Genomic DNA, 16217 nt, shown 5'->3' with positions numbered 1-16217 from the left:
ATTTATCTCCATTACTAACTAGTTGAACTAAATAATAAGCAAGTGAAATATATGATATTTTTGTCAAAATAAAACACTTTACAATTTTACATAATTATGGTTAGATATTTTTAAAATAATTAAAACAAAATTACAATTTTTTTCTTTCTGATAACATGCCAATAATTGTTAGTGATATATGCACATTGAGCTGTTTTAAAAATCACACCAACAATACTTTCAAATGTACAAACTTTTAAGAGGTACGAAATATTACAAAATTTACCTCAGACACAGGTTCTTGTTCCTTATTGGCAGCTTCATTTTTCAATCTTGAAAACAAAACAAGTATTGAGTATTTTTTTTTATGTTTACAGTGGAAAAATATGAAACATTTTTTTTTTGCATGCTTAAAATAATTTAAATATAAATCTAAACTAATATACATTTTACACTATAATAGTAAATGACTTCTGTAAATATTTTAAGAGAAAAATAGAACGCAAGAGAATAAACAGTAGATTCAATATATGTTCTAAATAAATTAATACAGATTAATACAGACATATATTTCCTTCTCTAAAAACAAGAGCACTTAAGAAATGTTCTCTATGTTACATACAATTTTTTTAAAAAAAGAAGTAACACATTGGTAAGACAGTTTCAAAAAAGAATTACCCTTTAAAAAATAAAAGCAGATTATATGCTTAATATATTTAATATGCATCAGTATTTACTACTCTAGGGCTCCAAAAGTGAGAGAAAATATATATTTTATCTATTGTAAAATTCAAAATAGTAATGTCATATCAATATACACTACAATTAACTTACTCTAGAGGTGGAAAAATTACAGAATTTAGAATTTTGAAGGGTACATTCTCTTAAAAACCTTCATAAGCATAGCTCAAATATTAGCTATAAATTTTTAAACTTCGATTTCTAAAAAAATACTAATTATAACTTATTATAACATTCACAAAGGCATATGCCATCTATAAAATATTTTTAAATATATCAATTTAACATAAAAGCTAGCTTTCTCAAAGGATGTTTGTTTTAGAAACTGTTGATAACTAAATATTATTCACTAATATTGTATATTAAACCATTTCAATCTGCATATGTAGAGTGTCTACCTGATCGGCAATGTCATTAATAAATGGTTTAGTGATTCGTAACTTAATGAAGGCTTAGTAACTACACTGAAGGACTAATATATTTAACATAAGGAACAACTATACTGACTTAAATTTCATGGACAAAAATGAAGACATCTAGGAGGATAGAAATGTCAACCATCCTAAGAGCTCACCTCATGATTACTCAGTGAATTATGGGCTTAGCAAACAGCCCTCTTTATCCATTCTCTCAGGGCACATTAAAAAATTAGGTCTACAAATGCTAATATTATTCTAGATATTAACAATATAACTGTGTAAAATTACTTATGTACATTTTATTTAGTATGTCTAATTGCAAACAAGTTAAAATAGAACATGTCCTTTTTTTTTAGAAGCACTATATTGGTACTGTTTACAATAATTTTTGACTAATTTTGCTAGACAACTAAATGAATAAAATTTGCACAAAAAATTGACAAAATGCACAAATGCGTATCATTTTTGAGGTTAAAGATTTTGTAATTCTCTCAGATATTTAATTGTAAACAATAGTCATAAAGATGAAATAATATTAAGTGTAAAGTACAACTTTATTGCTTTAATAATTTACACGGGAAAGTAACAGTTTTAAGAATAACATGTGTAAAGTTGTAAGAAAACATGGAAAATTAGTCAGAAGAAACAAAAAGTAGATATTGGATTAAAGAAGTTTTGAAATAACCGTATATTACAACTGATAATCATTTATAAGCATTTAATAATTTTAAAACAGTATGAAAACTGTGAAACAAACTGGTCACAAAATAGTTTAAAAATATTTTATAGAAGAATTTTCCTTTTCAGCTTACTGTTGAAAATGTTATCAAAGACCGACCTTAAATTCTTACCGAAGAAACATTACCATGCTAATCATTTTCACATATCACTATTCTAATAAATTGATTTTATGCATCAATTAAAATGAAAGCTATTAAGCATGTGTTACTATTACTGCTGGTATTTCAACTGGGGAAACTGAATTTTCTTAATATCTCCTGCAAGGGAGGTTGGTGACAGGTTTTTATAAGTATTCATTTTACTGGCTAAGAAACTGGTAGATGAGAACAAAATTAATTATTGAAATAACTAGCAATAAAAGGCTTATGTTCACAATCTTGTTTTGTGGCTTTAACCATACTGGTATTCTGTTGAAGGGACAGAATTGTAATAACTTATGAAAAAATTTATAATAACAAATCTGAAAAAAAATTAGAAAAGCACACTACATAGAATTTCATTATAAATTCAGCATTAAAATGTATACTACACTTTTATAACTACAAAAGCACACATTAAGATTAACAAATTTTAATATAACTACTAATACATCATTAACACTTTTGAAAAGAAAAAAATGCTCTTACCTGTAATTTTTATTCATTAAAGATACCTGCTGAAATAGTCATCATTTGAGAAATTCAATTGCTTGGTAGAAGACAGTGAAATTTGCTAAGCTCAAAGTTCTGAGCTAATGACCTGCCATTAGGTAATTATACTTTTCACCGATGAATGTTGCTTTTTTAATAGAAAAATGTAGTATAGCATTTAAAACAAACACTATTTAAGATTTCAATGTAAAGAGAACAGAAGGGCTGACTAGTGATGAATTTCAACAACAGTTAATAGAGATCAAGATTGCAAATAAGTACTTTTTCTTCTGTATGTAAACCTGCTGAAATAGATCTTTCTAATAAAGGCCGATCCCTTCCCTCTAAAATTCAAAATGAAATAAATGTCCCTACTTGCATTTTTCTGCAGATGACATGACCAATCCAAAGCTACATGTAACATGAGTATTTTGGTTACATTACATTAATGTATTCTTCTGAGGTTTCATTCACACTATAAGCATACCATGGGGGTAGAGGGAAGGGTCATAAGGGGGGAAATGTTCAGATTCATTTCAGTCAGACCACATTCTTTCCTTCCAAAAACATTTAAAAGCCAAAAATTTCAATGCTGATTTTCAAAATGTAATCTTTAAGAATATTTATAAGCAAACTAAAAAAGCTAAGAGGTTTACAACAAGCTACTAATAAAGTCAACCAGTTCTCAAGAGCTTCCACTTACACATTCAGGATAAAACTTAGGATAGTGATCATCAGACTAGCAAGTAAGAGTAAAACATCTAGTGCACCACTTCTGATCATTTGTTCTGAGAGGAGTTAATAGATGTGTGGAATGGATGATTGAGCTATACATTTACCAGGCTGCACATACATCAAGTACTGTGCTAAGAGGTCCAGTCCAAAGTTAAGACATAATCCCTTCTATCAAGGAGTTCACTGTAAAGGAAATGTATTGATGCAAATGTTTACAGAATTGTGAAAAAGTATCAGAAAAGTGACACCTATATTGTGGCTATACAAAGGACTGAGCCACTTTGGAGGGGAAAGACGCCAGGAAGCAGTGAAGGTTCTACAGTGAATGTGGTTTTGCAGCAAGAGCAGGAGTTAGCAAAGCAGGGAAAGGAGATTCAAGGCAGAGCAAAAGCAAAGAAATATAAAATAAGACAGCAATAAGATACTGAGTAGTCTCATATGACTAGAATGTAGAGAACAAGGGGGAGTAGTTGAACATGCAACATAGCAATGGCTTCTTCAGGAAAGTTCTCGAATGCCATGATAAAGTTTTTGTGCTAAGAACTTTATTCTAAGGCTAATAAGAAAGTCTGATCAGATTTCTGCATCAGAAAAAGGGCAGTACCAGAAGAGGGTAAGCTCCACTCAGGGAATCCAGGTATGACACAGTTTACGACTGTCCCAAGTAAAGCAGTAGGAGTGTCAGTAAAGAGGAGGAAGGTTGGGGGTGGGGTGAGAAACGAGGTAAAACCAGTGGAATCTATGTACCAAGTGGATAAAGGTAAATGTGGAGAGCAAATACAACTCTCTCAGTCTTCCTTGAGTGGCAAAAGAATGGTAATGCCATTAACCAAGATAGGGAAATCAGGGAGAGAAAAAGCATATTTTGGGGGAAACATGAATTCAGTCTTGAAATACGGAACTTGTAATGCTTGCAGAACATTCACATAAAAATATTTACCACTCAGATCTATTCAGTCTTGTATAGGTCATCCTTTGGCAAAGTTCCAACAATCACCTTGAAATCAGTAACCCTCAAACCATCATCCAGAACATGACCCCTACATTTTTACTACTTATTTTTCAATCAACAGATCAGAAATATCATAGTATATTAGAATTAGACTTGAGTCCTAAGAGATTATATTATCCTATTGCCCCCATCTTGTAGATGAGAAAAATATGAGGCCTAAAAGTGCTGAAGTAATAAATCCATTAGGCAACAGAATGTGTCCTACTTCAAATTTCCACTGCACTGTTTCACGGCCAATTTCCCCTCTTACCAATCAGGCTCCCTTATAATCATGCCAGGAAAAGTGAAAAACACACAAAACCTTAACTGATCTCTCTGCCTCTAGATGCTTTCCACTCTAAAACATGCCAAGTATCATTGCCAAATTAATCTTACCAATAAACCAATTTAAGCCATTTTTTGCTGAAATGTTCTATTGCCCATATATCATAGAAATACTGCTCTAAGATTGGGAGGCTAGATTCTGGTCCCAATGCTACAGCTGTGTCGGTCGCTGCCTACTCTCCTAGGGAAACAGAGGGCCTTCATGTTGAAGCTCAGGCCCATCCAGCTACTCAGCCAACCATAAACAAGGCAGGAAAGTACACTTAGAACCACAAGCAGGAAAGCAACAGAGTACTTACTAGTTTAGTCTCTGAAAACAGACTACCATAATTTAAATTGAGGCTCTTCACAGATACATGACTTTGGGCAAATGACTTATCTGTATCTCAGTTGTCTCATCCATAAAACTGGGACAACAACAGTGCATATCTCATTACTTTGCGAGACTTAAATGAGTGGATAAAAATAAAACACATCGTGTATGTGCTTAATAAATGTTAGTTACTATTAACTGCCATGGGTAGGGTCAGGAATCAATCTGACTGTCTAGAATTTACTTGAATGTGCCATACAGGCTCTTAAAGCCTGTTACCTAAATATCTTCAATGTTTTGAAATTTGTTTGCTATACTTCCCCCACCCTCAAACAAATAAACAAAAAAATACATTAACATTCATTCTGTTGCTGGTCTATTTACTCTAGTATGAAATGATCTTCCCACTTCTGAAGACCAAGTATGGTTTGCTCATCTGAAGTCAGGGAAGGTAGTGTAAAAAAAATCACTCTGGATAAATAGAGGAAATAACTAGGTAAAGACAGAGACAAAGAATCAAGAGAAACAAAACACATTTGTATGTAAAAATATGATGCAAAACGTAAGACCATCAATGGACGCAGAAGATTCTAATACCAGACTGGGGCTCTAATTTTGTTATTTTGTGGGGTTTTTTTTTTTTGGTCGTTGGCAATACTGAATTAAGTCATGAATACTTAATTTATAATTTATAAGTGACTATCCTCAGAACTAGGAGACTGAAAAAATGATAGTAACCTCACAGTCACTGGTTGAAGTTGATAGAGTTTGTCCTAAATGAAGAACTATACTGAAGTTTCATTTATCTTTCCCATTCAATGGGTCTCCCATTATTCCCTGCTTACCACTGTATTTTGATGTACAGCTCCTACCTACTGACTGTAGGGCAAATATATTGTATCCACTTCGAAAAGCAGAAACTATTTTACAGTTACCAAAGATTTGGTTTGAGACAGTAATGTCCACGGTAGGATAACAGAATCTAAGGACATGATCCATCATCTCCAATTCCAGTTACATTTCAAAATTTTAGAGAAGGAAACAAGCTGAAAATGAATTCCGTGTATCTCATAGATGAGATCAGTTTGCTTTTTTTCCTGTTAACTCTTTTCTCAGATGTCTACAAAAGAAAAAGCTATTTTGCTATTGCTAAGTAGCACAACTACACATTTTCATAAACTTAGTACTATTAGGTAAGTAGCCAAGATCACTGGAAATGAAAGACTGGTAATAATTAACGAAACGTTTTCTTTAGAAAAGAGATTCTGTAAGCTCAAGAAAATTTTTCCTCCTAAGCAAAGAGGATTATGTACTAGTTTTCAATAAGGGTGTTGTTTCACAGTGTGTAGACAGGAAAAGTCACAATTACATTCAGTTCTGGCCTTTGAGAATTTTATGAGGTGCAATTTAACACTGCAATAAAATGCCATTCATCCAGCAGCTTGGAGGAATGTACTCCAAGATCTGTGAACTATGAGCCAAAATTACAAATAACCACAGAACAGAAGGACTGCCACTAAACTCTCAATGATGAGAGGATTCCACAGGTAGAGTTCCCAAGGTGTCCTGTCACCAGTAGCAGCAGTGATAACAGTCTTAACAGCAGGAACAGCAGTAGGAGCTGGAGCAGCAAAGCAGCAGCAGCAGGAGCAATGGTACCACCAACATGCATTTACTGAATGGTTACTTTGTCAGGTCAGTGCCAAGTAATTTTAATTAACTATTAAAATAATTTGAATTGCTTAAATCAATAACTTAACATCCACACATTATCTCTATTTCTTATATCCTCTCTGCAAAGAATTATTACACACCTTTCACTGATGAGGACGATAAGGTAAAGTTTTTTCACAAGGTTACAAAGCTGGTTAGATATACAACCAGGATTTAAATCTAGGACTGCCTTATTCCTTTCTCTACACCATAGTTCATGGAGATAAAGAAAAAGATATCTTTCAGTGTGGAGGATTAAAAACAGTAGGTTCCCACATTTCAATCAATGATAGAGAAAAGGAGATGCGCAGTAGCCTCTCCAAGTCTGCAGAGGAAGATGAGCTCTTCCAGGTGGTCAAAGACCAAAGTGACTGGAGCAAGGCTGTAGAAGGATCTCACAGTCGGAGAGGTGGGCTGAAGTGTGAGGTGAACCCGCGTGGTCAGTGTAAGGCAGTAAAATTTAGGGGAAAACACTGCTTATAAAAGGCAGCTATGATTAAAGTGAAACTATGGGCATTCATGGATATTCCCTAAAAATACAAGTTTATTGAGTTTTAGACACCAAAAAGATCTCATGTTATGACTAATACTTGCTTCAAATGATAGCTCTTAAGAAAGATTTACTGGGTTAGAAAAAGAAAGTTAAGAGAAATGATCTGTGAAAATGGTATAAGAAGGTTAGAATGAAAAGTAGGCTGAAGATTAGGATAATTCTATCTGCATAAAATGCAGGCAGAAGTAAAATTATGAAGAATAGTAAAATAATAGTAACAGTGATAACTTTATACTTGCTTCCTACGTGCCAATCACTTTTTAAGTACTATATACGTACACTGACTCATTTAATTATCTCTGCACCTCATGAGCAGGTACTGTTGTTTCTCTGTGTTATACAAGTGAGGAATGAGGCACAGAAGTCTGGTACCCTACCCATGCCACACACATTTTAGTAAACAGCACGGTAGGAACTCCAAACTAGGCCATCAACTGCAGACCCTGTGCTCTTTAACCACTTACCACATTGTACCTTTAAGGGTCTGAGAGGGTTTAAAATAATCTGGCTCAACCTCCTAATCTTAGGATCAAAGAGGACCTCCTCCTGAAGCTGTTTAAGTGGAAAGTAAGACTTATAGAAAACACCTTAACAGATAACAAAAGGCTGAAAATAGTAATAGTCTCAAGAAAAGTAGGTAAGTGGGTAGACTGATAAGCTAAGCATAAGGAGTTACAGAGAGAAGCTAGAAATAAATGAGAGATTTTTAAGCTTCTTAGGGTGAAATCATGTAAAGTAACCATACCCTCCAATAACAAAAACAAAAAATCCCTTGCTGCTATAATCCGAGGCAGGATAAGCTAGTAACTTGTCTTTCCCTGTTATGCATTTATTAGATTTTTACAAACATAATAATAAGGGTATCTTGTAATTTCTAAAAATAATAAAATGGACACTTCTAGCATCTAGTTGTAAATTCCACCTTACAAATGATTAATAAATATAAATGAAATGTCTAGGAATCCATCTTAGGCAAAATCTTACCCAATTACTTTTCATTTCCCAGTTCATAAAATCTGAAGAAGGATTACTCCAGATCAGTATTCTACACACTATTCTGTGGAGATTAAGAAGTTCTTAATTATTCAAAGAAAAAAAAATCTAAGGTCAAATATTCTCTTAGACATTCACAAACCACATACAGCATGAAAAATCCCACATTAAAGAACCAATTTAACTTAAACTTGCATTGCCTAAATTTATCCAGCCATGGAAACATTCTCCCCCAACTTATAAATTACGGACATTAGTTCTACAGTACTGAGTTTGCGGAAAGCTAACCTAGTTACCTTCTTTAACAGAAGGGTAAGAGAACTACTTTCATGAGAGTATATGAAATAGTTAAATGTGCTGAGGAATAATGTGAACATTTTTCTCAAGGTCAAAGAGCCCCTGTTTCTGCTACTGGGGATAAGGATTGTGGCACCCTAAATTCATCTTGTCATAAGAACATGTTACGAATTATGGCATGTAAGTATAACCAATAAGGAATAACAGAATCCCAGAACTCCAGAATAAGTCAGCACTCACATTTTACAAACAGGGTAACTAAGGTGCCAAGGACACCACCGCTCCCCTGGTCTTCCTCCCATATCACTGGCCACTCCTTCTCCGTTTCCTTTACCAATTTCTTCTCATCTCCCTAACCTTTTATGGTCAGATTCCCCAGAGCTCAGCCTGTGGACCTTGCCCTGACTCTCTCTCTCTACTGTGCCTTTTGGTGATCTTCATAGAGCCCCATGACTTTTTTCACTGAATTTTAATTTGGGGGATATTTGTCTATCCACATGCAATTGTAAGAAATAATACAGACAGATTCCATGCACTCTTTGTCCAGTTTCCTCAATAATGTCTTAGTACAAAATCATAACACAAAAGTATAAGCAGGATGTTCACAGTGAGAAAATACACCAATTTTATTCAATTTTCTCCAGTTTTACTTGTATTCATTCCCATGACATTTCAAAAGTTAAATGATATTTATACCCTAGAATACCCCCCCCTAAACTCATAAAGGTCTTCTATAGTTTATTCCTAAAATAGCAGCTAGGGTAAATACAGAACCTCTCCTGTATTTCAAGGTTTTTATTGATTGTGGGTTTTATTGAGGTATAAAACACTCCTCTATTCAAAATCCTCTAACGGCTTCTTATCTCAAGGTAAAAGCCACATTCCCTACAATGAATGGTCTGTAAGGTCCTATACACACGGCCCACATCACCCTGCAGGTCCCATCTCCAACCGCTCCTCCTCCTCATCACTCATTTGTGGCCAAACCAGTCTCCTTGCAGTTCTTCCTCAGGTCTTCCCTCTAACGTCATCTCTCAGTGAGTCTTCCCCTGATTACCAAATTTTAAACGGCAGCCTCCAAACTCCCACCCAATTCTCCTTATCCCACCTCCCTGCTTTACTTTTCTCCATAGTATTGACCACTATCTAACATACTATGTATTTTATTTACTTTATATTGTCTGTCTTTTACCACTAAAATGTCAGTTCTGTGAGGGCAGAGATTTCAGTCCACTTTTCTAGCGCTTAGAACACCGCCAGGCACAAAGGAGATATTCAAGAAGTAGTCACTGAATAAATAAATGAGGCCCCAAGAGATGAGGTGCTGTGCCAAAACATGACAAAAATAGGACAAGAATCCAAGTTTCTGTAGTTTAGGAGTCATTTTTTCTTAGAAGGGTGATGGAATCAAACTGAACCAGTATCACTTTTTATTTACTGGTAACCAAAAGCATACATGCAAGACATGGCAATTTCTAATCAGGTGAATAAACTATTAGAAAATTTGATGGCAACAAATGATAAGACTCAAGCTAAAACCTGTTAGCACCAAATTAAAATTGAACCAACTGCCTATAATAAGGAAGTTTTGCACTAACTGCCTTAAGTGTTTTATTTAAACCAGCTTTTTAAAAAGGAAGTTTAGGTGCTAGAACTTCAAGAGTTTAAGCTTTAAGAAAATGAACTTGATAATACTACAGTCGACACCAAGCAGTACCAAGAATGTAGTTTCTTATATTTTTGAATTATAATCAAGGTAGAATAAATACCTGTAAATGAAAAAGGAATTTATATTAAAAATGTAATAAAGACATTATTTCTGGGCATAATTTCTGTATATTTTAAAAAACTGGGTAGAAAAAGGGTGAATGATGAAATTTTCTAGAGACAGATAAGGAAATAAAGATGAGCATAACACCAGACTATCTACTAAGAAACTAGCTACTTGCAGAGCTTTTGAAAAAAATCATTCATTTATAGCAGAAATTAGTTTGGAAATTTAAAACTAATGGGTACAACTTTTTTGACTGCAAGGAGCACACTACATAATAAATAGTCATCTAAATTGACTTTAAATCTGTTTCAAAGTAAAACTTAGGAAGTTCTAATTTTAGAGTTTAAAAAAAAAAAAAAGATCAAGTCATACTATCAGAGCCTGCCTAGCTCTTATGGCAACTAATATCACAGAAGGTATTCTGCATGTCATCAAAATTCAGTAAATTGGTGTAGTATAAATACTGACCTTTCAATTGTGCTGAAAGAAAGAAATGTGAGATGCACTAAGTAGGAAGAGCTTTCAGTCTGCAGGCCAAACCACAGGGCCTCCACGAGACAAAGCAATACTCCTATTTATACGATTACATCTACAGCTTTCATATGAAATTCTTTATTAGTAAATAATTCCTGAAGCACTAAACAACAGAATTTTTTATTAAAAGAAAATAATAGCATCAGAACTGTTTAATATAACTAAAATAAACAAGTATCAACTTTAAAAAAATATATATATATGGAAATATATTTTATATCTGATAGAACCAACTGCATTATTGGTCCCATATTTTTTAATGTTACTATTACCCAAAGGAACTATTAATGGCTAAGTAGATATTATATATTAGGTATATAAATATGCAACTTTAATACTTGTTGTAAGGTCTGCAAGAAGAGGTTTTGTCAATTCTTTATACCCTAGAACTCATAATTATTAAGATAATATTAATAATAATCCTAAAATAAGACAGAGGACATAATAATGTCTAATGGCCTGAAAAAAGCCAAATTAAAAAGGTATAAATAAGCAGCTATAGGAAATCTGTAGAGAATTCTAGGGAATATCTTGGAGTTCTTTTTTTTTTTTTTTAATCTTGGAGCTCTTAATAAAACAAAGCAAACACTAAACAACAGCTTTAAAGAAAAGAATATAAAAATAGACAACATAAAATAGACATCAGTAAATTTGGGTAACATAAAACCAAGCTATCAAAATTAGCCTAAATTTTTAAAAAATAATAAATCTGAGAATTGATATTGCTGAAAAATTATAAAGTTACTATTGGGTAATGTATTTTGAATAACAGTAAGAATAAATGAAATTCTGGAACATAACTGTAAAGACCTGCTGTTCCAAGGACATGAAAATAACCATGGTCTCCTAACAACCAGAGCTTTTGTATTCCTTGGATGCATTCATGCTAGAGGAAGATTAAAGGGTAGCAGCCAAAATGACTAAACTTCAGCTTCGAGGCTGAAGCATAGATTTGATTTTCTTGGCCAGATGTGACCCACAAACTTAAAAGCAAGAGCTAAAGCTCCAGTGGTAAGTTGTGCTCAATTTGGTGGGCCCTGAGACCATCTCTGGCTATATCAGCATCAGCCTTACGGAAGGCCAGCCATGAAGGAAGGGAGTCTCCCCAAGATCTGATTTCTTGAGACCACAACCTAGAGCAGGTCCCAAGGTCAAATTAGTCACATTCCTTGGAAAGAGAGAACAGGCATCAGTTGTGTCCATCGAAGGGGGACACTGTCCAGGTGTACCCTGGACATTTTTTGAAATCTCTGGGCTGCTTCTCCATCTGAAAAATAAGAAAAATAGCACAATGACAGACAACGAATGAGGAAAAAGACAATCATCTGGCCTAAAAACTTAAGACTTATAAGAAATTAAGAAAGCAGACAAAACAGACAAAAAGACAAACAGCCACATCATTTAGAATGTATTTATCTGAAGGCAAGTATACAGAGAAAAACACAAATTATTTTAAGCAAAGTAAGAAATGACCAGAGCAACAAAAGCTATTTTTGGAGAGAGCCAACTGGAGAAAAAAAACGTATGTTAAGATATGTCAACCTGACACAAAGATAAGGTGGAATAAGAATCTAGTCCCATTTGAAGCTGAAAAGAGTTGAATAATGATTGCTAGTGTCATGAACTTGGCTGCTTAACTGCCTTTGTGTAAGAAAACATCTCAGAACTTTGAACTTAGGAAATTCCAACTTGTCTTGCACCAGGTCACGAGCTCCATAGAGCAGGAACCTATTTCAACAAGCAGCTTTAAAAAAAAAAACAAAATACTTTAATATTTTTCATTTCTATTAATGATACATTTAAAAATGTAATATGCAATAGTGCTAAAATCTATCAAAGTAAAATGCACTGAATAAAAATTAAACTTACTCAGAAAGATGTTCAGAAGTTGGGATACAAACAGAAACTGAAATCAGAAGAAAAGTTTTATATTTAAAACAGTATATGAAATATAATGAGTGAGAATAACGATTTAGTAAAGCATAGTGTAGCTGACCAAAAATACTGGAATAAATGTCAAAAATCCAAAGCAACACAATTATATATACGTACCTTTCTCTAACACAACTTGGCAGGCATGAGTTTCGTGTTGACTTAAGTGTGTAGCCATGTTATCTAAGCCAGAAACATCAGTTAGGAAATCACAATTAAGGCACACTAGAGTAATGCCCCTATAAAAAACAAAGCAAATAGTATAAAAGGTTTTTATCTTTTATGAAAATCCATACACCAGTGCAATGATTATTTTTCCATGGCTTGCTTTCTGTGTCATAACTGTCACTCCCATTTTTGTTACATTAACTTGATATAACCGAAATGGTTCTCTAGAAAATGGCACGGTCATATTCAAATTATGCTACCACTTATTTACAAAAAGTATTTTTGCTTTTACAAACTTTTTTCTCTCACACCAGTTGCTAAAAGCTAAGAGTCAATAGACCACAGTGCAGCCTTGGCTCCACTAACGTGTGTCACTATGACAAGTGCCTACGCCCATCTGCATAGTGAGAGTACAATATATATAAATGTACTATATATATATTAGTCAATCTATGTTTGTTAAGGCTGTCTTTATACATACTGTACTACTATTGTACTGTATTTTGAATATAATGATGGTAAAAAATACATCTGTGCTCTAATGGAGCTTTTATCTAGTGTTTATCTAGGTGAAGAAAAAATTAGAAATACGAAGGCTTTAAAAACAGATCATATTATAGCTGCTATCATTGTGTACTATGTGTTAAAGATTTTCTCATATATTACTTAAATTCCCACCACCAGCATCCAAGGTTGACATTATTCTCATTTAACACTGAATTAACTAAAGTAGTTAATTCACTACTGAAGTCCAAAACTTGAGTTCCTCAGCATCCCAGTACTGTGAACTGGCCCACTTGCTGGGGCCTAAACTACTTGATCCTTTAACAAAACTTCACTGAGGACCGTAGTTCTTAAATGAAATGTACAATGATAATAAATTTTCAAAATAGTCAGGAAACAATTCCCACAGTCAATACTTTCTGTTGAACTCAGGAATAGTTTTTTATCCTTATTGGATCAATCTGAGTAGCATTCGTTATTTGAAGTATTTAAACATAACTGCCATATTACAGTATGTAAAATTGTTTTTAAGATTCTAGTTTAAAATGTGTTTAAACTTTTAATTTTTAGTTGAAAGGTATTTAAAAATATTATTAAGCCTCAGAAATATGCAAATGTTTCAGGGAACTTAGAAAGCCACTTGTTTAATTTATCATATTTATTAGAGTTAAGCACTTGGGAGCTGTGGGTCAAGCATCTGAAGAACTGTTTAAAAGAAAATCAAATACACTAAACATATAAATTATGCTAAATCTTTTAAAGTTAAGTGAATGGTAAATGAGACAGTTTTGAAAAATTTAGTCTGTTCAGCTTAAATGAACTTTATCAAACATTAATTAAAGTGATTTAATAAGCCCTCTTTAAAGTAATTATTAAAAGGTACTAGATTTCTAAATGGATTATTTTTAAGCTTAAGGAAAGTTAAGATTTAAATACTTACATGTAATAATTAATTATATGTCTTTTTTTACTAACAAACTGCCCTCACAGACACTAAAAGTAGTCTCAATGGTAAGTAACAGTTAAATACCTATTTCACTGGACATAGTTAATTGGACCAGGGGCAGAATGTCTAACTCAAGCCTTTTCTTGTAACTGGGATTTATAATCAAATTTCTTGATGTGGGAAAATGTGGGAGGCTGGGAATGCTATGTTTGGGTCATTGATAGAGAAAGCTTGTTTGCACAAAGGAGAATGGAACCCACATCCAGAGAAAATAATAAAGACAAGATCATCCTGCTTCAGCAGCTCAGACTAGAAAGAAGCCACATTAGTAACTAATGGCTTTCTGTTTCCCTTATATATTCTGCCTGTAGTCCGTCCTTCTAGGGATCCATGAGATTCTTTGGAATCCTGCTAATAAATTATTTTTGCTTAGGTGAAAAAGAATTATGTAATGTGATCATTTTTATTGTCAGTTTATTAATGAAGCATAAATACATTTTTGAAGTTTATCATATATTTTAAAATTTTAAGTGTTTTACCAATATATAAATACAAATAACATACCTTAGACTGACTTCTCCCCTGAAGCTCTAGTCTAACATTATGCTGCATATTTACCCTTAGATGTCACACTGGCCCTTAAAAAAATGAACTTCATAAAGCTAAAATCATGCATGTACTTCCTTCCAAAATTAACTCATCCTGATTGGCCGTTCTTATGCCAATTCCTCTGACAAATAAGCTCAACCGATAGTTACCTCCATCTCTTCTTCCTTAAACAGTCAATATGTCAAGCATTTCATATTAACAATTCATTGAGTACTAATTCTGTGCTAGTCTAACAGTTTTAGGCATATCATCTCAGCTAAATCTTAACAAACCCATAAAAGGTAGGTGCTATAAGTTATCACCTTTTCATACAGGATTGAGTTAGCTTAGTCATCTACCACGGGCATAGAGGTGGTAAAGGTCAGGGCTGGGTTTGAAACTGAGTACTTTCATTCTAGAGCCTAATTTCTTAAAGATGATGTAATACTACCTTATCATTTTAACTCAGGTCCTTACTAGATCATTCATAACTGCCACAGAAGTTCTAAGCTATAGGATTCATGTATCATTAACTCACCCTATTGTTGAAATTGAGAAGAAATTCAGCTTTGCTCCAATTTCACTCAATTTTATATAAAAACATCAAAGGTTCTCCAGTGACCTCCAGTAAGTCTAAACTCCTTAGCGTTAGTTTCAATGCTTTCCCAATCTGGCTCTAAGCTCAAAACTACTAACCCAGATTTCAATTTTATTACTATTATATGAACTTAGATGCTCCATAAATATATACATTTATTACCACCATTTCCTCTGTATGAGTTTTACTTTTTCACTTCTGTACCTTTATTCAGGCCATTCCAACTCAATGCCCCTGTACCTCTTCTATCGATATGAACGATACTCATCCTCTAAAGCCAAGTAAAGTAACACCTATGCAGATAATTCTAAGCAGAGTCATCTCTCCCCATTTGAAAAAAATAACCCTGACTGCATTTATTAAAATCCCCCTTACTTTAGTGTAGTTATGGACATTCACCCTTTATCTCCCATTCAATAACCTGTACATTCTCTGGAGGCTGGTTCCAAGACTTGTTCATTATTATTGTTAAATCTTTATAGGACCTGCTACATTACATACCTAATAACTGCATAATAGCTAAAGAATGTATATTCCATTCCAATAAAAGAATAATTACAAAAGTTACTGTTCTATAAAATTTTAAGTATGCTGTGTTCCAGTCACAGAAATAAAAAAATTTTCAACTTGAGACCTATTCAAGTTGACAGAAAAACCATCCCAGATCTTTAAAATCATGTAATTCACTTAAAAACCAAACATGCCACTGAGCTTGACAACAGTG

General features: G+C 33.5%; 1 protein-coding gene across 7 annotated transcripts in view; it reads right to left on the bottom strand.

The window, feature by feature from the left end:
* ZNF280D (zinc finger protein 280D) overlaps positions 1 to 16217 on the bottom strand; it is a 241826-nt gene that overhangs the window by 21054 nt on the left and 204555 nt on the right. For 5 of the 7 annotated variants that reach the window (XM_072962371.1, XM_072962372.1, XM_031672733.2 and 2 more), the window contains 3 exons: positions 12810 to 12928; positions 12627 to 12663; positions 266 to 311 (listed from right to left, as the gene is read on the bottom strand). In XM_072962371.1, the coding sequence (XP_072818472.1) occupies positions 266 to 311; positions 12627 to 12663; positions 12810 to 12928 (202 nt within the window). Of the gene's footprint in view, positions 1 to 265; positions 312 to 11412; positions 12025 to 12626; positions 12664 to 12809; positions 12929 to 16217 lie in introns of those variants that run through there. The other 2 variants (XM_072962374.1, XM_072962375.1) reach the window with 2 other exon arrangements.

This window comes from Vicugna pacos, chromosome 6, assembly GCF_048564905.1.
Source record: "Vicugna pacos chromosome 6, VicPac4, whole genome shotgun sequence".
Lineage (NCBI taxonomy): Eukaryota > Metazoa > Chordata > Mammalia > Artiodactyla > Camelidae > Vicugna > Vicugna pacos.
The sequence above is the reverse complement of the archived record's forward strand: the minus strand, read 5'-3'. Positions and strand labels throughout refer to the sequence as shown.